The 26,307-nt window shown below is 44.3% G+C and overlaps 1 protein-coding gene across 4 annotated transcripts in view; it reads right to left on the bottom strand.

Moving 5' to 3' along the window:
- Nucleotides 1–26,307, bottom strand: part of SCAF11 (SR-related CTD associated factor 11) — an 89,516-nt gene that overhangs the window by 41,925 nt on the left and 21,284 nt on the right. For all 4 annotated transcript variants that reach the window (XM_032222110.1, XM_032222109.1, XM_032222111.1 and 1 more), the window contains 5 exons: nt 17,157–17,263; nt 15,030–15,116; nt 14,259–14,350; nt 8,387–11,191; nt 6,430–6,773 (listed from right to left, as the gene is read on the bottom strand). In XM_032222110.1, coding sequence (XP_032078001.1) covers nt 6,430–6,773; nt 8,387–11,191; nt 14,259–14,350; nt 15,030–15,116; nt 17,157–17,263 — 3,435 coding nt within the window. The remainder of the gene's footprint in view (nt 1–6,429; nt 6,774–8,386; nt 11,192–14,258; nt 14,351–15,029; nt 15,117–17,156; nt 17,264–26,307) is intronic.

Here is a 26,307-nt window from a genome sequence, read left to right as displayed (position 1 = left end):
CGTGGTTGCCAGTCGACATTGACCGGCTGATGGAACTCGGAGGAGGCCTAATCTATGGGATCTAATTGGTCGAGTGGAGGTAATTGGCAGAAGGCGGTCTCTCAAGTACCCAGATCCACTACCATGAAGGGCTTTGTAGGTGACAAGTAGCACCTTGAAGCGTACCCGGAGATCGACAGGTAGCCAGTGCAGCTCGCGGAGGATAGGTGTTATGTGGGTGAAACGAGGTGCACCCACGATCGCTCGCGCGGCCGCATTCTGGACTAGCTGAAGTTGCCGAACACTCTTCAAGGGCAGCCCCATGTAGAGCACATTGCAGTACTCCAGCCTAGAGGTCACAAGGGCACGAGTGACTGTTGTGAGAGCCTCCCGGTTCAGGTAGGGGCGCAACTGGTGCACCAGGCGAACCTGGGCAAATGTCCCCCTGGTCACAGCTGACAAATGGTGTTCAAAAGTCAGCTGTGGGTCCAGGAGGACTCCCAAGTTGCGGACCCTGTCTGAGGGGCGTAATATTTGACCCCCCAGCCTGAGAGATGGAACACTTGGCAAATTAGTGGGAGGGAAGCACAACAGCCACTCGGTCTTATCTGGATTGAGCACAAGCTTGTTAACCCTCATCCAGTCTCTAACAGCCTCAAGGCCCTGGCTCATCACGTCCACCGCTTCATTGAGTTGGCACGGGGCGGACGGATACAACTGTGTATCGTCCGCATACTGGTGGTATTTTATCCCGTGCCGCCGAATGATCTCGCCCAGCGGTTTCATGTAGATATTAAAAAGTAGGGGGGACAGGACCGAACCCTGCGGCACCCCATATGTTAGGGGCCTAGGGGTCGATCTCTGCCCTCCGACTAACACCGACTGCGACCTGTCCGAGAGGTAAGAGGAGAACCACCGTAAAACAGTGCCTCCCACCCCCACCTCCCGCAGTCGTCACAGAAGGATACCATGGTCGATGGTATCGAAAGCCGCTGAGAGGTCAAGGAGTACCAGGATGGAGGCATGGCCTCCATCCTTGGCTCTCCAGAGATCATCGGTCAATGCGACCAAAGCGGTTTCTGTGCTGTAGCCAGGCCTGAAGCCAGACTGGAATGGATCAAGATAACTAGCTTCCTCCAAGGACCGCTGGAGCTGAAAGGCCACCACCTTCTCAACAACCTTCCCCGCAAAGGGGAGGTTGGAGACTGGACGATAGTTGTTTAGAACGGCTGGATCCAAAGATGGTTTCTTCAGGAGGGGTCTCACCACCCCCGCCTTAAGAGCGGGGGGAAAGACCCCCTCCCGAAGGGAGGCGGTGACAACCGCCTGGATCCAGCCCCGTGTCACCTCCCTGCTGTTAACAACCAGCCAGGAGGGGCACGGGTCCAGTACACATGTGGAGGCACTTACAGCTCTCATGGCCTTGTCCACGTCCTCAGGGGCAACTGCCTGAAACTCAACCCAGCGATGGCCTACCAGATTATCCCTTAGTGCCTCGGCTGGTTCTGCAGAATTGGAGTCCAAGTCCGTCCGAAACCGAGCAACTTTATCCGCGAGAAACTGGATGTAATCCTCAGCCCTGCCCTGCAAAGGATCCCCCGTATCCCTCCTATTTAGGAGGGAACGGGTTATCCTGAACAGGGCGGCTGGGCGCGACTCAGCGGAAGCAATCAGAGTGGCAATGTAAGTTCTTTTAGACGTCCTGATTGCCCGGATGTATTCTCTGATGCAAGATGTTAAAAGTGCTCGGTTCGATTCGGATTTATTGGATCTCCATTGGTGCTCTAGGCGTCTCTTCCGGCGCTTCCTCTCCCGGAGTTCCTCGGTAAACCAAGGAGCCCTCCTGGATCCACTGCTTCGGAGCGGCCGTAGAGGCGCAATCCGGTTAAGAGACTCCGTCGCTGCCGAGTTCCAAGCAGCAACCAGAGTCTCCGCCGGACTGCGGGCGAGGGTATCAGGAATAACCCCAAGCTCCGTCTGGAACCTCAGAGGGTCCATAAGTCGCCTGGGGCGGAACCACCTGGTCGGTTCCTCCTCCCTACAGTGGGGGTTTGGTCTCCAAAAGTCAAGCCTCAGTAGGTAGTGGTCTGACCACGACAGGGGTACGATCTCACTCCCCCTCAGACCAAGATCACAAGTCCACTGCTCCGAAAGAAATACTAGGTCGAGCATGTGACCCGTCGAGTGGGTTGGGCCCCGAATTACTTGGGTCAAGCCCATGGCTGTCATGGAAGCCATGAACTCCTGCGCTCCATCAGAGTGTTCACCGAGCGAAGGCAAATTGAAATCCCCCAGAACCATAAGCCTGGGGAACTCAATTGCCAGCTTGGCTACCGACTCAAGGAGCGAGGGGAGGGCTGCTGCAATGCTGTTGGGAGGCAGGTACATTAACAGCAGACCCACTTGACCCTTGAGGTCCAACTTCACCAGCAGGCACTCACACCCGACAAGCTCCGGAGCAGGGATCCTACGAGGTACTAAAGACTCTCTGATAACAATAGCCACACCCCCACCCCTTCTCTGAGCTCTCGGCTGATGGAGCACCTGAAATCCCTCTGGGCACATCTCTACGAGGGGGACTCCTCCCTCCGGGCCCAGCCAAGTTTCAGTAATACATGCCAGGTCTGCCCTCTCGTCTAAAATTAAGTCCCGGACGAGAGGAGCCTTATGAACCACAGACCTGGCATTTAGCGACAACAGCCTGAGACCAGGGTCCTGATTACTCGCGCCATCTGGCCTTGGAGTGGGACTCATAGGGCCGGAAGGAGCGATCTCTGTAACGTAGCGAGCCCTCCTTCCCCGGTAATGGCCAGCCCTAAAGTCCCCGCCATATCTGCCCCTCCCCGTTATGACCGTAATGCTCCGGCCCACTCCCGTGTCCGTAATTCCCCCAACCACCCCAATGACCCCCGCTTTCCTCGACAGGTCCTCCGAATCAGACACACTCATTCGTTCACCCCAAGCAGTCCCCATGTAGTAATTAAAACACAAAAAATACAACAGTAATAGGCAATAAAAAGTGGGATCATTCACTCAATCACATACAAATCCCATACACTCACCATACCAGTTAAAAATTACGCAACCATGCGAAGTTCGTAGGTGGGTGTACAAAAGTGGATGTACAAAAAAGTCCAATCCGGTGGACGGTGGAATAGATGACGATTGTAAGAGTAGGGAGCAGATGGAATAATGTCCCTGATGTCCCTGGAATGCCAGGGACAGTTAGCAGTCCAAGGGGCGTAGTGGAAAGTAATAACAATGGCAATATTGGTAGTCCACAGGCCATGGGAAATAGTAGTGATGGTAACAGTCAGGGCTAAGAAAACAGGTTCAAAGGCCCTAAATATATAGGTGAGGGAAGTCAGATGGTCAAAGTCCAGAATGGCAGGAAACCAATGTTGGTAGAAAAGGCAGCATTGGAAAAGAAGGCAGCGTTGGTAAAAGAAACAGTGCTGGTGGGGGGGGGGGGGGGGGGCTATGTTGCTGAAAAGAGCAGTGATGGTACCAGAGGCAGCGTTGGTAAAGGAGACAGCGTTGGTGAAAGGAGCAGCGCTGTTGAGGGCAGTAGCATCGATGGAGAAGCTGAGCCAAATATGGAGGGGGGGGGGCATCCGGAAAAGGCTCCGGCCACAGCACACACAGTCAGCCACCCGATTCGCCGAGTCCAAGAAGAAGCCCCGTTCGGATTCCCCGGTTCCAAGAGATGGCAATAGCCATTTAACACAGACACTGTAAGCTCACCAAGCTGCTCACCAAGCTGTAACAATTGCAAGGAAAGGGTTGGAAAACCCCACAGCTGCTGAAGCCGCCGCAAAACGCCCTCAATCGCCTCCGCCTCCGCCGCCACCATAGAGCTGCCACTCCCGCCACCGAGAACGCCAAGCCACGCCGGAGAATCCGAGGCCCCAGATCGACGGAAGGCATCGGCCCCCCTCAACTTCTGGCCCGCACACGTCCCCTGAATCTTCGTCATCCCGGGGGACCCCGGCAAGGGCAGTAAGAAGCCGGTTCCAAGGGCTCCCAGCGCTTTTTCGTCAGATCGTCCTAAGACGAAAGAGCCCTGGCCGCCATTCCGATTCTTCGCACATGCAGCCCCACCTATGGCTCCTGGTTATCCCCAGGAGCCATAGGTGGGGCTGCTCCAGATCCCTGTTGTAGGCCCGCAGCTATGCCCTGGGAAATGGTTGAAGCTATTATGTCCTGGATGTTGGGCAAAGCCAGGGGAGGCAGTTGCAGGTCAGGGTGAAGCCCCACAGCTGTAGGGGTGGACATAGCCTCAACAGGTCTGCTGCCCACAGCCCCCAACTGGACATCTTGCAATATGTGTCCTTGTAGATCTGCACCTGACCCCCCCACAGGCCTGAGGTATTAATAGGAAACAGAGGACTGAAAGGTCCAGGTTTCTGCTCCAAGAGAATAGGTGAGAAGGATCTATTGCTGCTGGCCTGGGACACCTGATCCCCCTTTGAGGAAGAGGAGGGGGGCCTGTGAGAGGAAGACTTGGAACCTTGTTTGCTAGGTGCTTGGTCTTCTCCTTTCTCAAAACTGGAGGCTGATTTAGTTGATTTTTTTACTCTTGGAAGAATAGCCAGCAGATTTTTCTGCCCTCCTGTGCCCCTTAGGGTCAGCCCCAGCCTGGGAGGTGGAAGCCTCCACCGTTATTAGGAGCCCCTGATTGGAAATGCCTGGGCTCAAATTCCCCTCAGCGCCCATCACAGAAGCCTCGGGTGCCATCTTGATCGATTTGACAGCTATTTGACAACTAAACAAAATGGCGGTTCACATCCTTTCTAATGGTCAATGGAAGCCTGCAACTGGCGCTGGTAACCACAGGGAAAAGATCGGCAAGGGAAAGTTCTGACTGATCTGGCGCTCACCTGCTTCCTTCTCTTCGCTCTCTCTCTCTCTCAGTCTCAGCGTCTGGGCGCTCTGCAAGTACCACCGACAAAGCCAGACCCCGAAAGATCAAAGGGCTGGCGGTAGAAGCAGCGCATCAACAGCAAAGGCAACTGCTGATTAGAAGCAATGAGGCAATGATCTGACAGCCGCACCTCTCCCACTACTGAAAGCGCAGTTCACGGTTGGCTGTAGCGGCCACAGGAACGAAGCGGTGACTCTCCTTAAGGAAAGCTGCCCCACCAACTTCAAACTCCTCAGTCTCGGTTGCTGTCAATCAATTCCAACTTACTGAGGGAAACTGTGGTTTCGGAGGCAGAATATCAGGCGTGATAGTGTCAGCCGATGTAGCAAGCAGGGACCTGGATCACACTTAGTGACCAGACAAAGAGCGCTCCACTCTCTCCTACCCTGTCAGTCACTTTGGGCAGTCAGATGTCCCTCAGGGCGAGCAATGGGCACAAGCCCCTGCGCTCCAGCCCCAACTGACAGCTGAGAAATTAAGCCTTGCTTCCAATACAAAGGCAAGGAAATAAAATCAATGCTGGAAACCTTTTATTTTTTTGTAAACTACACTGAAATCAATTAGGAGAAAGCGATGACACGTGCGTCCTCGGAAGAGGACTGAGTCAAAAAGCTGGGTAAGGCTAGCAATAACTGGAAACAGCCCTGCTGACAATAGATGGTATGTAGGTGGACATTGTTTGTGTTATTTGCATTTCCCTGGAGAAACCATGGTGGAGAATTGAAGGGTACACTGCCATACTTCTAGGGCTTAGTCTACTCAGTTTGTCTCAAAACATTAGCAACAACCTCTGAGACATCTATAGACAAACAGTGCTGGCTGGGGGGGGGGGAGTGAAAATAAAAAAGGAAAGAAAATGTGGGGAGGGATTTGTGTTTACTATAACTTGATTTGGCCATGGAGAAGCTGGAAAGCAACCATATTCTTTAGAGCAACACAAGGACAGAATGCAGAAAGGGGCAAAAGGAATGCAGAAATTATTAAATATACAATAGAGAGATACGGGATGTATAAACTTAGTAGGGATGCACCTGTGATTAAACGACATATTGTATGTGAAGATGGGTTTTCCCTCCCCCCCCTTTTTTTCTCTCCATCCTCTCCCTTTCCCATTGTTGTCTATGTAACAAAAAATAAAAATAATTTATAAAAAAAAAAAAAAAAGAATGCAGAAAGGGGCAATAGACGCAGAATTAGAATTTTAATTCAAGCTCAGAAACACCAATTACAGGATGTCTTGGCTCCACAATTGGTAGATATACTAAAAATAATTGCTTACTAAAATATATCTCCAGAAATTGATGCTCGGAAGCATATGCAAACAAATCAACATATATACATGTTGTTTATCCAGGGCTCAAGTATCTTGGAATACAAGCAAATATTTTTCAGTGAGCTTCCAAACAGACTTGAGTATTCCTAATATAATAGTCATACATACATACAAATATTTGTCATTAAAACAATGTACCTACTTCTACATATATTAACAGTTTGTAGAGTTTTTTAACAACTAAAATAGATACCTGCAACTGTTGTCCATCAAATTGGGAAGCAATGAAGTTAATTTGCTGGGATGGAGGAGGTGGTGGTGGTGGAGGAGGTGGTCCCTGAGACACACTGGATGAAGCTGCTACCTGGACAAGAGGCAGTCCTGAATGAAGATGCATGGGCACCGGTGGAGGAAGGTTAAATGGATTGGGTTGAATGTTCATAATAGGAGTAGGAACACCCATTGTATACGGGAAGATACTCATCGGCTGATGCTGTGTGTTTACTGATGTCATTACATTCATCTGAGGTTGCAATACATTTACTGGTAGCTGAGAAGCATCACTTTGTTGGCTGGTTTGGTCTTTGAAGTTTGGATCTATCAGAGAAGAACAGACATTTTTAAAAAGAAGGTATACAAAAAGATTATCCCTCCCTCCCAAAAAGTAAAGTGGTGTCCATGAACAGAAGAGAATCTGATACCAGATCTGTCTCTCTCTCTTACACTCTCCACATACAATTAAAAACTAGTCCCAATACATCAAGTGATTTAGCACATTAAAATGAAATATATATCGTGGCATTAATTGGATATTCCACACCAAATTATTTACCTTGGTAAGTTTAATATTTTATCACTATGCAATGCAATCATTAAATGAAACATCACATGATCATGACAAGCTTATAATGTCAATCCACTGTGGTCATTAAGTACATCACCAGTGATCATTGTGCAACATCACACGACCATGACTTTGATTTTATTGCTACTTTCTCCATTGACTCCATATTAACTGCCAAAGATTTGAGAAGAATCAAACATAAAGTTACCAAGAAGCCATTATCCTCCAGTGTTGTCATATTCCAGAACTATCTGGAGTGGCTTTCAGGTAGTACAAGGTATTCAGTATTCAGAGACATGGTCAAGGTAAGGGAGGCTGAAACCCGACCACACTGAACAAGACGTATAAATTGAAATAGCAAGTCTAGGCAAAGACAGATTTTTTATGATTTTATGAATTGAAGAGACGAGAGTGACTCTTGATGGACCTATTGGATGGGCCCATGGCTGGATCAATAGTGGGCACAGAGCCCCACTTTGACTCAGATGCCAGCAAGGTGGAGGTATGGTATGGTAATATTAAAGGTGAGGTAGTTGGACTTTTTCGGGTTGAAGATGGACTCAAAATAAACTCCCAAATCTATTACCAGTTTTTAGAAGACAAGAAGATATCAAGCAATGGTACAGGAAAAAGTCTGCATCTTTCATAAAGACCATGATTTTTATGCAGGACAATGCTCCATTGCATGCATCAAAGTACTCCACTGTGTGGCTAGTCAGTAAAGGCCTTAAAGATGAAAGAATAATGACATGACTCCCTTTCTGACTTAAGCCCTATTGAAAACTTGTGAGACCTTCTTAAATGGGAGATTTACGGTAAAGGAAAACAGCATACCTCTCTGAACAGTGTCTGGGAGGCTGTGGTTGCTGCTGCACTGTTGATTGCCAACAGATCAAGAAACTGATAAATTTCATAAATGGCAGGCTTATGACCGTAATTGAAAAGAAGGGTAGCTATATTGGTCACTGATTTTTTTTTAATGTTAGAAATGTTTGTACATTTAGAGTTATTATTCTCACTTTAATAGATGTAAATAAATGAGATGGACAAATGTTCATTTTTCATTTAGTTGCATAATAATTCTGCATACTAATAGTTGCCCAATAATTGTGCATAGATAGATATTCTCCTAAGAAAACCAAAACATCACTTTTATTTTCTTAAATATTTAGGTTTGAGGTTTATTAACATTTTGGATTGACTGAGAACATATAAAATTAATCCTCCAAAATGCAACTTGCCTAATAATTGTGCACATAGTGTATATTTGTATACTGTTTACAAACAAGTGTTTTTTAAAAAGGGGACTTGGGGGCTACATGTGGATTTCCATCTAGGAGTTAAGAGGTATAGGAGAAATAATTACCTTGCTCAGATGCTACTTCTTCTTTTGTCCATATAGACTGTGGGCTTGAAGAATTTCTACCTCTTCTTGAATAGTAATTCTGTACGTCAGCTGGTAAAGTCTTTCTTATAGCCCAGCTTGATGCAGTTGTCCACCCAGATCTATCAGCAGGTGTATCGAAAGTGAAATCTTGTTCTGCTTTACGTTTGAATGGGTGATGTTCTGGAAATCTAGAAGTTTCATTACTAGAACTATTTGCATTCCTTGAGTGGGCTTTCCTATTTTGCCAGCGACTTTCAGCCTGCTCTCCATATGTGAAACAACCTCTGCCACGACTGCCTCTGCCATGGTTTGAATTCCAACCTGAACCATAATTTCCACTCCACAAAGCCCCTGAATCATTGTGCCTATTTTCTTCCCGTTGCTGATTTCTAAAATTCTCTCTTTCTCTATTCTTTGTTTCTGGAACTGAATTTATTCTTTCCATCACCCAATCTGGATAATCCTTTCTGTACTGCTCGGAAGAACTCTGTGTATCTGCATCTTTATTTACACTATCTCTTTCACTTTTCATACACTCTGTTTGTTTCTGCTGTTCACTTTTTTTGTATCTATCATTTCCTCTGGGGCTTCTCCAATTATCATTTGTCCATCTTTCCTTCCATTGAGGTGGTGAATAACCATCCCTCTCATTTCTAGGGAATGATGGCCCTTTAGTTCTTGGTTTAGATCTGGATCTGGATCTGGATCGAGATCTTGATCGTGACTGTGACCACCTTCTCCTACTTCTCCCTCTTTCATTCTCTCTTCTAAATTCATTTTTATCATTAGCTCTGTCCTTACTGGGAGACCTACATTTGTACCGTGGAGGTGATTCCTTAGCTTGCATCTGAGAAGATCTTACTCCATCTTTGATATAATCTTTTTTTGGAGAGTTGGTTGGAGAATTTCTTCCTTCTCTTAAATGATCTTTTCTGGGAGAACTCAGCAGTGACTGTTTCTTTTCTTTCAGGCTATCTGTTCTGGGAGAACTGGATGCAGATGTTACAGGATTTCTTTTAGGAGATTTGGATAAAGATCTTTGACTTTCTTTGAAAATATCCCTTTTGGGAGATCGAGACATTCTACCTTCCCCCACAATTTCCCTGTTTGGGAATGGGGATTGAGATCTTTTCCCCTCTCGCTTGGATGGGGACCAAGTGGTTGATGGAGAATGAAATCGTGATCTTCTGGTTCGTGTCTTTTTATCTCTGAAACTTTCTTTTGCTTCTTTCTTATCAGAATTTGAAAGTGATACAGAATGTTTATTATCATTTTGTAAGAAATTTGCTTTCTGCTCTATATTGTCATTTATTAATGGTTGGTCAAGCTGATATGCACTACGATTAATATTAAATGAGTCATATTCTATAGATACTATCTCATTGTCATCTTTGTTAAAGTGTTTAATATCTTCAGTACATATCTTGGGTGATGTAATAGTTTCAATTTCCACTTTATCATTTTCAAAAGACAGATTAAGTTTATTCTCTGAGGAAACGTTTATTAATAAGTCATTATTATTTAGATATTCATTGGTTATATATACATTTGAATCTTTTTTTTCAATTTCAACATCTTGCACACCTAAAGAATACAACGGGACTTCACTTGTGATATTATCTAGCGGCTTCGTGACTATTTCTTCTGCAAATTCAGTTATAGGTTTCTCCAGTATTCCATCTATTGCGGAAGATTCTGGTTTTCTTAATTCATTTCTATGACAAGACACTAGTTTATTTGCTATTACCTCAGATTCCAGTTTTTCCTGGAATTCATTTCTAGTACCAGCCAATAAATTATCTGCTATTGGAACAGATTCTGATCCTCCTAGCAACTCATGTCTAGAAACAGCTGAAATGTCATCTACTATTAACATGCATTCTGTTTTCCCTAATTCTTTCCCAGGACTTTCTACTATTTGATATGTTACTGCCAGAGGATCCAATTTTGCTGGCAATTCAATGGCGGCGATACCTAATTCTGGAGACTGAAGAGTAAATGTAATATTATCATCACACAATTGTTCTCCAGAAATATTTAAATGCTGATCTTGCTTAGCAGTATTTTTATAATATAACTTGTTTTCAGTTTCAATGTCAACTTTTTCTTCACATTTTTCAGTGTTTCTCTCTAGAGTGAGCAAAGGAAGATCCTCAACACAAGAACCAGCAGCTTTTTCTAAGGCAAGTGATGGAGGATCTTGAACATGGGAACCAGTTTCTAAGATATCCAATGTATCTTGCCCTTCACAGCAGCATTCCTTAGGTTTCTTCTTATATGCTACATAGGAGTTTTCTAAGCCATTAGAAGATTCGGTGTCAACATCATTTTTATGAGTAAGGTCAGAGGTGCTATTTTCACTGTCTGCTAAGTTGCCTTTGTCTAATAGCAAGGTTATCTCTGTCTCATCAGGTTCATCAAAATCTATATTACTAGATACTTTTCCGTAACGCCCAGAACTTCTTAGTTTCTTTTTAGCCAAAGGTTCCTGCTGTTTAACATTTCTTCTAGCTTTCCGTTTAGAGGTTAATTTCTCCAATTCCGTAAAAGAAACATTCACAAATGAGCTACCATCACCACTGGCCTCATATCCAGTGTTACTGGATTTTGGTGAACTCTGACACTGATATGAAGTTTCTGTTTTAATATTTCGGGTAGATCGTCTTCTGGGAGTAGTATCTGAAACTTTCCTTTTTGTTTCTTTTGTGCCAGTAGTACTGGAAGTCTGCTTTTTTTCTTCTCCTTCATGGACACATGTAACAACATGTCCTGATTTAGAAGATCCTAATATTTAAATAAAAACACTTTGTTGTGACACAGTAAAAATAATAATTATTTTACAAATACTGACAAATTATTCAGTGAGAACAGATTCAATTATTTTATCGTTGCTGTAAGTTGATTATTTTGTAGTGTTTTTATAGAAAAGTTATATTACAGTTTAATGTACAGTCAACAAAATCACTAAACATCGCTTTAGCTGATATTAACTGCTATCTTTTCTGCTCCTCTCATGTGTGTAGCAATTGCAATAACAGACTTATATACCGCTCCATTCTGCTTTACAGCTCTCTATGAGCTGTTTACAGAGTCAGCATATTGCCCCCAACAATCTGAGTCCTCATTTTACTGACCTCAGAATGATGGAAGGCTGAGTCCATCTTGAGCTGGTTGGGATTGAACTACTGGCAGTCAGCAGAATTAGTCTGCAACACTGCATTCTAACTCACCACCATAGTATAAATCAATACAAATGTAAATACAGGTAGTCCCTGACTTACGAACGTTCCCTTAGCGAACGTTTGAAGTTATGCGATAAGCGAATCCTAGCTTTTATGAACAATTCCCGAAATTATGAATATTGCAGCACCACGACGTTCTTTGCTCTTACGAACAACTTCAGAGGCCTGTGCATATTCACCTTATGAAGATCTGGAGAGCCTTCACTTTCTTGGCCTTTGATGTGTATACAGAGATTGGAGGCCTAATGTACCACAAGATCACACTAGATCAATAGTGTGAGAACTCACACTATTGATCTCGCGTGATCTCATAGTACTTTAGGCCTCTGTTCTCTGTAAATGGAGGTCTGAATGAGAGCTGCAGCAAGGGAAGGCCTGAAACATCAAAGCTTTCCTTCTGTTTGCAAAGCCTTTTGCCATCTTTGAAAAAAAGCCTTTGCTGCCAAGAACGGAACACCCAGAAGGAGCGTGCGTTGCTCTGGTGGTCCGTTTTAGCCAAGAAAGGCCTTTCCTCAAGGCCTCTGCTGAAGAGAAGCTCCATTTTCAAGCGCCTCATTTCCATGCAGATAAAGTTTCCAGTCTCCTTTAGGGCACCAAATGTTTGAGAGACCCTGGGCAGTTGGAAATGGAGTGATTTGCTCCGTTTCTAACTGCCCCAGGGTTGCTCAAACACTTGATGTCCTGACAGAGACTGGAAACTTCATCTGCATGGAAATAAGGTGCTTAAAACAAAGCTTTTCACTCAAACACTTTTCACCCAGATGAAGACTGGAAACCTATGGAGAGTATGGTCTCACGCAAGTTCAGACACCCATTTGCTTTTGCAGAGAATGGTTGCCTGATGTCCCGCGGGATCAGGGCACCTAGGTTTCAGTCTCTGTGGGAAAAGTGGTTGTACATTAATGAAGAGGTTGGAGCAATGTGAGTTCATTGCCTCAAAGCCTCCCTTCATGCAAATGCTTTTCTGCATGGAGCCTGGAAGCCTTTTGAGGAGACTCACTGTGGCTGCCCACTGCTTCAGGAGTGACAGGCAGATTTGATAATCAGAGAAGCCACATTCTGTTCTCACCACATGCAGGCAAAGAAACAGAGACACTAGAAAGGAGACAGATCTTCACAAAGTAAGTGACCTGGTACGGCAGGTTGAGGGGGGGGAGCAATTGTGGGGAGCACAAAGTATTTCAGTGGGTAGGGGGAGGCCTTGGGTGGTCTGAAGCAGTTGGTCTGTTCCATCACTAACCCTCCCATGGCCTTCCCACTCTGATACCTCAAGTGCACTTAGCAAGCCTCGCATTTGGTTAGTGAATGCATGGGCGAAAGGAGGAAGTGATCGCATTCAAGGTACAGGATTCACTCCCACAAATCCTTGGATTATGAATGGAATGGGCAGGCTCCATTACATTTGTAACTCAAGGACTACCTGTACATAGAAGGTTTGCACTGGTTTATTATAAAGCTATCTGAACAGCTAATACTAAGCACTTTGCACATTTATGATGAAGTCTTGGACTGTGTCAGGAGCATTCCTAATATCTGAGAACAACAAAAACCCACAACTTGCTTCCAGGAATTATATGATTCTCCAAATATGCTGTATTCAACTCACTCAAGAATCTATCTATTTCTCCTTTGTAGTGGAACTTCATTCCAATATGGTTTTGGCTTGTTTGATAGTTTGAGTGGCTGGCTATTGTTACTGAGACGTGGTCCAATTTCTTGAGACGATGGGTTATAATTTTGTTGCTGCGTAGTGAGGTGCCTGTTTGTTTGTTTTAAATGCTACCTTTGAGATTGTGATTGATGCAGTTTTTTCATTCTCAGCGATCGGTAGACTAGATCAATATTAATGGGTATATTATATGTGTATATTAATGTGTATATTGATGCAGTCTGAAATCAGACTATGACTCAGAAATATCTGAACAAACAACATTCAGACTAATTTGCATCTCATAAAAAGGCATTTAAAGACTTGTATTCCGGCACACGAGCACAATTCAAAACACACTGCCGATGTCTCCTCAAATGGTGATGAAATGTTTGCAACCAAATTGCCAAGCTCGGAGCTCAAACCAACAGCCTAACCCAAGCTTCCGAAAGGCCCGTTGGGCCCGTTTTCTGCCCCCCCCCAGGCTCCGGAGGCTTTCTTGGAGCCTGGGAGGGCAAAAATCGCCTCCCCTGGCCCTCCGGAAGAAATACCAAGCTCAGCTTGGAGGGGAGCAGTGCGGTGCGCATAGGGGATGGTGGTATTGTGTGCATGCGCATGTGGGGGGGGGACCTTGCATTATGGGTCCCCGCACGTGCGCTATCACGTGCCTGCATTTTTGGCACCCAACAACAAAAAGGTTAGCCACCACTGGTCTAGACCCAAAGCTGCACATTCTGTTCTATCTTCATCTCAAGTTTTCATTTTCATAAAGACTTGTCCAGTTTTTCATATTAAAATGTTCACACACATGCAAAATAAGAAGATATATTTATACCATTATAACACACTGCTGAAATATTTTATAGTAATTATAATAATAGCAACACAGCTATTAAATGAAGGTGATTTAAATTTTACAATGCTTTATATAAACTAAATAAAACTTACAAAAATAATTTACCAAAGTTTTCCAAAGGTGAAGTACTTATTGAAAAAACTGTTTCCAGAACAAGACAAGGTGCTATTTCTGCTTCAGAACATATGGAAGGAATTCTGTAAAAAAAAAAAATGCATTATATGGACATTTTTTTAAAAAGCTTTGCTATGTAGTCAAATTGTTTGCTGGTTTCAAATACTTTGGCATCTGTAAACACATAAAATTTGGGAAACACTTTTCCCAAATTAAGAAACCCCAATATTTTATATTCTGATAAATTATGCAATCTTTAGCAATTATCATCTAATCTCCAAAATATCTTAACATTGAATTTATGAAATGTCCCTAAAAACATAGCATCGTGTAAATGGAATTTAATTCATGTAATTTCCTCATGCTTTGGTTCTGACTTATTGATTTAATTTGCTGTATAGTTATAAACCAAAAACACAACAACACAGATCTCATTCATAGAGACTGAAAAGAAAAATGAAAAAGAACAAAAATAGTCTGTACGTATATGGAAAAAATGTGTATATGAAAGATTCTTGCTTCTTTTGAAATTAAAAAAGTTTGTTTCTTCTGAAATTAATCCTAATTAATGTTAACCATGGCTGGCTTTTTGGGTGGAAATGAATCATACTTAATCAAAGTCAAATATTTCCGAAAGCACTGCTTTAAAAATGGAGGAAATCCAAATATTACTTGATTTAAGATATTGGTACCAGATGGTATAGATTTATTACTAATTTAAACATTTTTAATAACAAGTTTCTAACCAGGTATCTATTTTACCTTGCCACTCTTGCTAATACAGAACAAGACAGCTCCAATTCTCTTCTCTTGTGTCTGATAATTGTGTCAATTTTGCTGATCTCTATACTGGAATAATTGGAAACATTTGAAAAAAATTCAAATTATAATTCAAATAATTTAAAATAATTACAGGCACTTCATTTTAAAGTATATTTTAATACCACATATCAAAAATCAAGATAACCTATAGTATTACTTTCTCAATAATCCTATCAATATGTTGAGAGCATTATATACCAACCATATGCTAAAGTAACAATAAGCCAGAGATTCTCAAACTTTCCTAGTTCATAATATTTTAAATGCCTCAGTATTTTTTTCATGGCCCTCCTAGTGATTCCCAAACTATGTTCTAAGGCAGCAAATGAACAATTCTACTTATTAAGTATTAAAATAATATGCATTGCTGTTGGATGTTCACTGGGGGGCTGTGGCTTTGCAGTTTGGAAACCAGGGCACTACGGTTCAGTGTACATAAGGACATGCCATTCTTTTGTCCACTGAACCTTTCAATTATTTAAAAAATAAAATATCCAAAATGTAGCTAGTTTTTCTTGGGAACTGCACGTTCAGCAACTATTCAAAGTTACAATGGTGTTAAATGAGAAAATGTATGGATAGTTCTTGAAGTTGCAACCAATTTGGCAATTCTTGGTAACTGGCCCTAAATATGATAGTTGCAGCGTCCAGCAATCACATGATCACAATCTGCAATCTTCTCTGCTAGCTTCCAACAACTGAAATCAAGGGGAAGCCAACAGGAACTTCTAAGTTGTGATCATGTGATGTTATCTTCATGTGTGTAATTTGCTTAATTGGAACTGCTGTTGTAAATTGGTACTTTTTCACTATATAATCATGTATCTTAGTGATGGAGTTACCAGTACCAATTGAGGTTGTGAATGCCTTCATTTTTTCCAGAATTTCACTTCATTAAAAAAATGTTAGAATGTACAAGTTAAATATTCTGGTTTAGAATACCTTATTTTCTAAGTTTAAAAGACAACATTGGGCAATTCATGTAACTGTTTATTATGACTTTAATGCCGTTCTTCTGACTTCAGGCACTACTGAAGACAGAATATTATATTTCTTCATGTGATTAATAGGAATGCTATTCTTTTTCCTCTCTAGTTACATCTGCCCTTCCATCATTAGATCTGTCCACTTTTTCTAATCATGCCTACTTTTGAGTGCATGCTGTGTAAGACTATATACAACTTACAGCCCAAAATTGGCTATTGCCTCTAACCAAGAATACACAATGTCTTTTTCCTTTTTATATCTTATAGCTTCTTACTGTCAGGTTCTCCCCTACTAAAATCTCATTATGGTTTTACAAGCTTACATTTACAGCGTAGTCCTTACTTAACAAATACATCTGGGCTGCAACTCCATTGCTAAACAATGTGGTTGTTAAGTGAAACATGTGACTGCACCTAACTTGTCACTCAATGTCAGTTCTTCTGCAGCTATTAAATGAATCATCTGTGGTCTTAAGCACAATATCATGTGACTAAAACCTGTGACTCCCTACTGATTTTCCCACTGACTTTGATTGATGGAAGTTAGCTATGAAGGATGTGACAACTGTCATAAATGTGCACAATGTTGCCAAGCACCCAAATCATGTATTCTAATATTAAAGTCCATACACCAAGTTTATTTCTGTAACCCAATAGACTGTTAGACAGCAAGCAGGATAATTATCTAAAAACAAAACAGAACAAATTTGACAGGGAGACAGGGAGAAGCTGTCTGGCAAAAGAAAAAGTGAATCTGAAAATAGACCAGGTTAGGAACTTTAGGGGGAGTGAGGGGCGGGGGACAGAAACCGAACACATTTTCCTAATGGAATTGGGCATTGATCTGAAATGTTTCTAACTAAACTCCCTTCCTTCTGTTCTCATGAACCAAAGAAGAGCTATTATTAAGGGTTGGAAAGAATTCCAGAAATCATATTTTTAAAATATTTGCTTTCTAGTTACCTCTCTACAATAACACATGGAAGTTTGGGAGGAAAGCACAATTTCTCCCAAAAGCAAATGGAACTATATTAGTATTTACAATATTACAAAATTCTGGATAAAAATAATTTATACTGACCTTTCACTTTGATAATTAGTAGATACATCAGAGAAACTACTATTAGAAGAAAATCTATCACACCAATTACTTTTGAAGAATCTGTTCAAGCAGGTCTGTCTTCTAGGCTATAAAATAAAGTATTTATATTGGACATCCACCATAGTTTTTCCCCCTTCAAAATTTAACATACATACAAACATCTTTCCAACTTCAAATGGAAAAGTATTTTCTTTATATTGTACTCATGGAAATATATTTGTTTATAAATTGCTGTAATCAAACCAATCTGAATGGTACACAATTCCCTAAACATGTATCTTTGGTTAAAAACAAGCACAAAACAGGGGGTTGGACTAGAAGGTCCCTTCCAACTGTTATTCTACTCTATTCTAAATAAATAATCAACAATATAATCAATAATTGAATTGAAAATCATAAATACAAATTCACCATAGATAAAAACCAGAAACTGAACTATCAAGATCAAATAATGACTCATCGTACAGAGGAAGAGTTGCAATAACTTCATCTCAAGGCTTAATAGAATAACCAAAAACCAGGAAAGAGGAGGCCATTCAAACATCAAAGGAAAGGAACAGTAACTGAAAAGGCAAACTTCTGCATCCTCCTACAGATGGTAACATGAAGAGAAACTGTTCTATCAGATCATGTTGGGCAGTCAGATATTCAGAAGGTGATGCAGGTCCCGACTCCAAAAGGTATTAAAAATGGCAACTAAACCCTTAATTTGAACCCAGAAGCGTGTTGGTAACTAATGCAGTTCTTGTAGTAGAGATGTTTTATGTTGCCTCAAAGTTCTCTTAACTATCTGAACTATCAGAGTTTGGATCACATGTAGCTTCTGAATGGTCTTCCCTTAACATAGTCCAATAAAGAAGAGATTAAGATATGAGTTACAGTGAGTAACATACTCTATTCCAGGAAAGATTGCAACTGGTATATAAGCAGAAGCTGCACAATGACCGCTTGGCCACAGCTATTACTATCCCTCAAGCAGGAGCTGCAAATCCAAGAAAATTCCTAAACTGCAAACTTCCCTAGTTCTGTTCAGGGCACTATGATACCATTCAAATTAAAATTTATCTGGAATCAGATCTGCCTTTTCAACCCAAAGCACTCAATTTCTTCATTTCTACTGTCAAAATCCCCTGGTACTTTGACAAAATTGACAATATCACTTTTTCAGCCCAGGGTCAGATATAAACTTGGATATTGTTTGCATACTGATTACATCCATACTTGGGCTAATGGATGGTCATCAGCTTCATGCAGATTTTAAATAGGAGTATAAAACCACCCAGACACAGTAGTTCTCCATATATGGACAATTTCCAACATATTCTAAGTCTTGTTTTACTAGACTCTACCTGCATGAGTGTGCACATGTTTTGCACACAAAAGTATGCACCCTATCCTATACATTTGGTCTGCAAGTGCTACTTGGAAATCCAAGGAGCTGAAATATACTTTATAAATTAGTCAGGCCATTTCAATTAGAATATGTTTTCTCTAAAAAAAAGAAACTGATGGTGAATATTAATGATCACAGATACACTATAGATGTACTAAATGTACTAAAATCTAATGATAGTTTGAATTCTCCAGTTGCTTTAAGTCTTGGGTGTGTTTGTGTGTGTGTGTATCTCATTTCATGAATGTTAGTTCAATCGTCTCTTAAATTGCTGAATATTTTAGCATTTGAGTTATATTTCTGAAGTATTATTTATCTCTTTGTTACTAAGTATCTGCATCGCTCTAGCAATTTGTTTAATTATTACACAAAAGCTAGATACCATCTGGATTTAACTATCCCTCTTTCACTAACCAAAAAGCTTTCTCAAGGTAGAATGGCATGGATGTTGCTGAATTGCATAGACCCGTGATGGTGAACCTATGGCATACGTGCCACAGATGACACGTGGAGCCATTTGTTAGGGCATGCGAGGCGTTGCCCTGTCAGCTCCAGCGCGCTAACTTCAGACTTCATTTTTAGCTGTTTTTCACCCTCCGGAGGCTTCCCTGAGGGCAAAAAACAACCCGCGTGAAACCGGAAGTTTGGGAACGGTCTTCCTGTTTGTGTGTTGGGCCATTTTTTGCCGTCCAGAAGGAGGGAGAAAACCTGCCTTATGGGCAACCCGGAAGTTTGGGAATGGACTTCCGGGTTGCCAGTAGGGCTATTTTTCACACTCCGGAGGCTTCAGGGAAGCCTCCTGAGGGCCTCCAGGGGGGCGGGGGAGGCCATTTTCATCCTTCCCAGGCTCCTAGAAAGTCTGGGGAGGGCCTGGGGAGTGCGAAAAGTGGGTCCATCATGAGCCAAAAGCGGGGGGAGGGTGGGAGTTGCATGTGCATGTGTGTAGGGGGCACATAGAATTATGGGTGTGGGCATGCCCGTGCACAACCCCCCCCCCGTGCTCTCCCCACTTTTGGCACACGATGGCAAAAAGGTTAGCTGTTATGTCCACACAGGCACGAGCAGAGGCTTTTCCTACTGCCGGGCAAGAGCGGGATATATTTTAAAGTTATTGGTTAATTGGCTGAAAGCTTCCCTTAAAAGGAGGTGTTGGCCAGAAACTGGATGCTGGTTTATAGTCTGCTCTTATCGTGAATAAACAAAATTGTTGGAATGTGACTCCTTGTGTGTTCCCCACTCACAACATTGCTGTTTTAACTTGATTTTTGTAGATTTCATTTCTTTCCTCATGACTGTTAAACTGTATATCAGAATTATCCTGAACTTCTGTGATTTATGTTCATCTAAATATCAAGTTACCAAAGAAAAAGATTTCACTGAACGTATGGGATTTGCTTCTGACTATGCATAAAACTGGAATATTATCAAATAATAGTTTTTTTAATGACGGAATGTTAGACTTTGGTTGTTGAACTGCCAGTTAGACATTATCAGCATCAGGAGTTCTACAGTGGTCAAATTTCAACAGCTTTCCAAAACAGCTAATTTTATGCCTCAGATTAAGCAAATAGAATCTAATAGAGAGAAGGGTGTTTCAGTGATATCTAGGCACTATGCCATAGAAAGTTTTGTTAAGTGATAATAAGCACCTTGAAGTTGAGTCAAAAACATTTTGGTGTCAATGCAGTTCCTGCAGCAATGGGATTATCTAAGAAGTATTTTCAGTAAATATATGGATTATGCTCTTTGCAGCATTTGAAGCTTCTAAGTGGCCTCCTAGGGCTTGCCAATATCAAGCAAACTACAGAAATCCGTAAGGAAGGTTTGAAGGACATGTGTAATCACTTTTAGTGTTTCCTGTTCCACATAATAGTACGGTTGGAGCACCAACCTAACCTAAACCTGGCCAAAGTTCCTGCTGACCACTGCTTTCTATGAGCCAAAGAGGATTCCTAAATTGCAGGTCTACACGGGGGAACACCATCCCATGTGTTAGAATGATCCCAGAATAATCCCGGAATAGGATTCTAAATGTAAAGCCACTCTGTCTTGCTTAGATTGATTTTGATCATGAATTCCACTATAATATATCCTTTATTTAGTCTGAGATAGAGATGTCTAACTTGGGTATCATCTGCATAGTTTAGTTTAGTTTAGTTTATTGATCTTGTATGCCACCCACTCCCGAAGGACTCTGGGCGGCTTACAATAAACAAGGTAAGGGGATAAATAAACAAAACAACACTTTAAAATATACAACATTCACAGTTACCGTGGGGCTGGATATTTCACAAGCCCCCCCGGCCTGCTGGAGCAGCCAGGACTTGGTGGCTTTGCGGAAGGCCGGGAGGGTAGTAAGGGTCCGGATCTCCACGGGGAGGTCGTTCCAAAGGGCTGGAGCTGCGACAGAGAAGGCTCTCCCCCGGGGATTCGCCAGCCGACATTGGCTGGCAGATGGAATCCGGAGGAGACCTAACCTGTGAGATCTAATCGGTCTATGGGAGGTAATCGGCAGGAGGCGGTCTCTCAGGTACCCAGGTCCGATGCCATGTAGGGCTTTATAGGTGACGACCAACACCTTGAAGCGGGTCCGGAGACTAATGGGTAGCCAGTGCAGCTCGCGGAGGATAGGTGTGACGTGGATGTACCTGGGTGCACCCACAATCGCTTGCGTGGCTGCGTTCTGGACTAACTGAAGTCTTCGAACACTCTTCAAGGGCAGCCCCACGTAGAGCGCGTTACAGTAATCCAGTCTTGAGGTCACAAGGGCGTGAGTGACTATCTGAAGAGCCTCCCGATCCAGGTAGGGTCGCAATTGGTTCACCAGGCGAACCTGGGCAAAGGTCCCCCTGGTCACAGCCGACAGATGGTGTTCTAAAGTCAGCTGGGGATCCAGGAGGACTCCCAAATTGCGGACCCTCTCTGAGGGGCGTATAATTATACCCCCCAGCCTGAGAGATGGAATACTTGGCTAATCTTTGGGAGGGAACATCAGAAGCCACTCGGTCTTGTCTGGATTGAGTGCCAACTTGTTTACTCCCATCCAGACCCTAACAGCCTCCAGGCACTGGCACATCACTTCTACTGCTTCGCTGAGTTGGCACGGGGCGGACAGATACAACTGCGTATCGTCCGCATATTGGTGGTACTTAATCCCGTGCCAGCGTATGATCTCACCCAGTGGCTTCATGTAGATGTTAAATAGGAGGGGGGACAGGACCGAACCCTGCGGCACCCCATAATTGAGGGGCCTTGGGGTCAACCTCTGCCCTCCGACCAACACTGACTGCGACCTGTCCGAGAGGTAGGAGGAGAACCACCGAAGGACGGTGCCTCCCACTCCCACCTCTCGCAACCGTCGCAGAAGGATACCATGGTCGATGGTATCGAAGGCCGCTGAGAGGTCAAGGAGCACAAGGATAGAGGGGTGACCCCTATCCCTGGCTCGCCAGAGATCATCGATCAGCGCGACCAAAGCAGTTTCCGTGCTGTAACCAGGCCTGAAACCCGACTGAAAGGGATCCAGATAATCGGTTTCATCCAAGGACCGTCGGAGTTGAGAGGCCACCACTTTCTCAACAACCTTCCCAACAAAGGGAAGGTTGGAGACTGGACGGTAGTTGCTCAAAATGGCTGGGTCCAGAGATGGTTTCTTCAGGAGGGGTCTCACCACCGCGTCCTTTAGGAGGAGCGGGAAAATTCCCTCCCGGAGAGAGGTGTTAACTATCGTCTGGATCCAGCCGCGTGTCACCTCCCTGCTGGTCGAGACCAGCCAGCAGGGGCACGGGTCCAGTATACAAGTGGAGGCACTCACCGCTCCCATGGCCTTGTCCACTTCATCAGGAGAAGCAGGTTGAAACTCAATCCATAAAGTGTGCTCAAGGCCTTCCTCCGGTACCTCGGCTGGTACCATGCAATTGGAGTCCAGCTCTGTCCGAATCCGAGCGACTTTATCCGTTAAATTCTGAACAAATTCCTCAGCGCTACCTTGTAAAGGGTCATCCGCATCCCTCCCTTTCAAGAGGGAGCGGGTTATTCTAAACAAGGCGGCTGGGCGCGATTCAGCGGATGCAATAAGGGCGGCAAAATGCGAACATTTCACCGCCCGTATTGCCACGAGATAGGCTCTGATAAAGGCTCTCATCAGTGCTCGGTCTGACTCAGATTTACTGGCCCTCCAGCGGCGCTCTAGGCGTCTCTTTTGGCGCTTCATCTCCCGGAGTTCCTCGGTAAACCAAGGGGCCCTCCTGGATCCGCAGCCTCGGAGAGGTCGCAAAGGCGCAATCCGGTTTAGAGCCTCCACCGCCGCTGTATTCCAGGCAGCGACTAAGAACTCCACCGGATTGTGGACGAGAGTGTCAGGTATTTCTCCAGGCGCCATCTGAAATCCCATAGGGTCCATCAGGCCCCTGGGGCGGAACCACCTAATTAGTTCCCCCTCCCTACAGTGGGGGATTGGTTTCCGAAAGTCAAGCCTCAGTAGGAAGTGATCAGACCATGACAAGGGCAAGGTCTTAATGCCCTTCAACTCTAGATCACATCTCCACTGCTCCAAGAGGAATACGAGGTCAAGCGTGTGACCCGCTGAATGAGTCGAATCCCGAATTACTTGGGTCAAGTCCATGGCTGTCATGGAAGCCATGAACTCCTGCGCCCCATCAGAGCGTTCACCAAGTGTAGGCAGGTTGAAATCCCCCAGAACCATAAGCCTGGGAACTCCACCGCCAACTCGGCTACTGACTTGAGGAGCGAGGGGAGGGCTGTTGCAACGCTGTTGGGAGGTAGGTACGTTAGCAACATACCCACTTGACCACCAAGGTCCAACTTCATCAACAGGGACTCACACCCGACAAGCTCCGGAGAAGGGATCTTATGGGGAACTAAAGACCTTCGGACGATGATCGCCACTCCCCCACCCCTTCCCTGGGGTCGAGGCTGATGAAGCACCTGAAATCCTTCTGGGCACATTTCAGTGAGGGGGACTCCTCCCTCCGGGCCCAGCCAGGTTTCAGTAATACATGCCAGATCTGCCCCCTTGTCTACTATTAGGTCCCGGATGAGGGGAGCTTTGTGGACCACAGACCTAGCATTTAGCATCAACAGCCTGAGACCAGGGCCCTGACAGTTCTCGCCATCTGGCCCTGGAGTGGAACTAGCAGGGCCGGAAGGAGGGATCTCTGTGACGTAGCGAACCCTCCTTCCCCGGTAATGGCTAGCCCTGAAGTTCCTGTCGTACCTGCCTCTCCCCATAGTGACCGTAATGCTCCGGCCCACCCCCGCGCCCGTAGACCCAATATCCCCTCCTGCAGCCTCCGCTCCATCCAGCAGGCAATTTATGTCAGTCATTCCAGGACAAGAGGTAGGCCTGGGCCCCCTACCACTTCTGCAGTGGCACTCAGTGTAGGAGGCACCGGGCTGTACTCTCAGTCCTCTCATACATACACAGCCACTCATCCACGCATTCCCCACGTAAGTCAATTAAAACACAAAAAATACAACAATAATTAAGTTAAAAAGTGGGTACAAACATCAACTAGGCATACCATTCGCACCGCATTCCTAAAATTTATGGAGCACTGCGCAAGTATAGATTAATAACTGTCCAAATAGTTCTTAAAGTTCGAGATAGCTGAGCACCAACGGTGGTATACAGGTGGTGTACAGGTGGTATACAGGTGGTATACAGGAGAGTGTCTCATCTTCCCCCCCCCTCTCCTGAATCCTTGGAAAGGTATAACAAAAGGGTCCAAAGTCTGGGGTGGCCGAGGAGGATCGGGGAAGAGGGGGTGTGCATTAAAAACATTAAGTCCCCTCTCATAGTTCTGCCATCTTCCGTCGCTCCTTCCGTTGAACAAATGTGCCAAGGAGCAAACTGTAGGTGTTACCGACAAGTCAGAGGGCCTCCACACTTGTTGTAAGTGCCCCCACCCATCCAAAGTCCAGAGCACCGCAATGAGATGACTTGAGCGGGCGCTATCCAAGATGATACCCCAGGGGCAATGGCGGGCGGTAATGGTCAAAGCCAAATGGGGCTGCGCCAGTGAGTCCAGGAGCCCAGAGACCGCGGCCAGGGGAGGCCAGGTGTTAAGAGGCCAAAGCAGGGGAGAGCCAGATGCCAGGCAGAAGACACAGGAGGAGACCCCACAGTAGCGAGGGCAGACAAAGGAGAAGTCGCGCCAGAAGAGTAGCCGGCCAGACAAGGAACGGAGGAAAGAAGAGGCAGCGTCGACAAGGAAGCGGAGCAAAACAGGGAGGGGTGCCGTCCGGAAGGGCTGCTGCGGTGCCAGGCAAAGCCAGCCGCCCAATCTGCCCAGTCCCAGCAATAGTCCAGATCGCTCACCCCCCTCTCCGGGGCAATGGCAATCAAACGAAGCCCCCAAAGGCTCATCAAGTTGAGTGGAATCGCTGAAATCGCTGGAAAACGCAGCCACTGCTGCCAGCGCAGCACCGCCCCCCCCGCTGCCGAACAGCGCAGGCAACACAAAAGTCTCCATATGTATGGTCCAGGGCCGCCCAGAAGTGGCGACCCCCCCCCAAAGGTCTGGACTCCTCGGGTCCCCTGAATTCCGGACAACCCCAAGGACCCCTTTCCGAAAGGTGCAAGGTTGTTTCTAAAAGCTTTTCAGCATTTTTCGCCTGATTAATTCAGAGCGAAGACGCCTAGCAGCCATCTCTAATCTTGCACATGCGCAATCTCATACTGATTAAAACATTAGGGAGATAAATGCAATAGTGTAAACCACGGTTTAACAGAGTTGGAAGGAACTTGTAGGTCTTCTAGCCCAACATCCCACCCAAGCAGGGGACCCTACACCATTTCTGACAGATGGCTGTCCAGTCTCTTCTTGAAAGCTTCAACACCTTCTGAAGAAAAGTTCCATTGGTTGATGGTTTTCACTGTCAGAAAATTTCTCCTCATTTCCAGGTAGTCTCTCCTTGATAAGTTTCCATTCATTATTCCTTGACTGGCCTTCGGGTGCTTTGGAAAATAGCTTAACCCCCTCCTCTATGTGGCAGCCCCTCAAATATTGGAACACTGCTAGCATATTTCCCCTGGTCCTTCTCTTCACTAGACTAGCCATGCCGAGTACTTGCAACCGTTCATTGTATGTTTTAGCCTCCAGTCCTCTAATCATCTTGGTTGCTCTTCTCTGCACTTTTTCTAGAGTCTCAACATTTTTTTATAGTGTGGTGACCAAAAGTGGATGCAATAAATTGTCATATTAAATAAATCCACTTTTCTTTTCAAGAACTGTACTTTTCAAAACAAGCCATCCAAGTTTAAATCAGTGGTAGTCAACCTGGTCCCTACTGCCCACTAGTGGGTGTTCCAGCTTTCATGGTGGGCGGTAGGGGTTTTCTGTAACTCTGCTTTATAAATTTTATAAAGTAAAGTTACTTCCCTACTTTATAAATCACCATTACTGTGGAACAGGTGGGCAGTTAGAAAATTTTACTATTAACAGAGATACAAAAGTGGGCGGTAGGTATAAAAAGGTTGACTACCCCTGGTTTAAATTATGACAAATCAGTTAGCATGTAGGCATTTGTATTTATTTAAATACAGTTTAAAAGCTGTTTTATGCAGATATACTTTTGGTTTTAATGAGATTTCAATGAGACTTTCTTGTAATGTGTGCTATTTTAAATAGCAGTTTAAGAAATTGGAAATGTTTAACATATTTAATTTTACCATGCTTAAAAATGACATGACTTTATAAAAACAGTAATTCAAAA

The sequence above is a fragment of the Thamnophis elegans genome, chromosome 7 (genome assembly GCF_009769535.1).
Source record: "Thamnophis elegans isolate rThaEle1 chromosome 7, rThaEle1.pri, whole genome shotgun sequence".
In the NCBI taxonomy this organism is placed as follows: Eukaryota; Metazoa; Chordata; class Lepidosauria; order Squamata; family Colubridae; genus Thamnophis; species Thamnophis elegans.
Note: the sequence above shows the minus strand (reverse complement) of the source record. Positions and strands in the feature narration are given on the sequence as shown.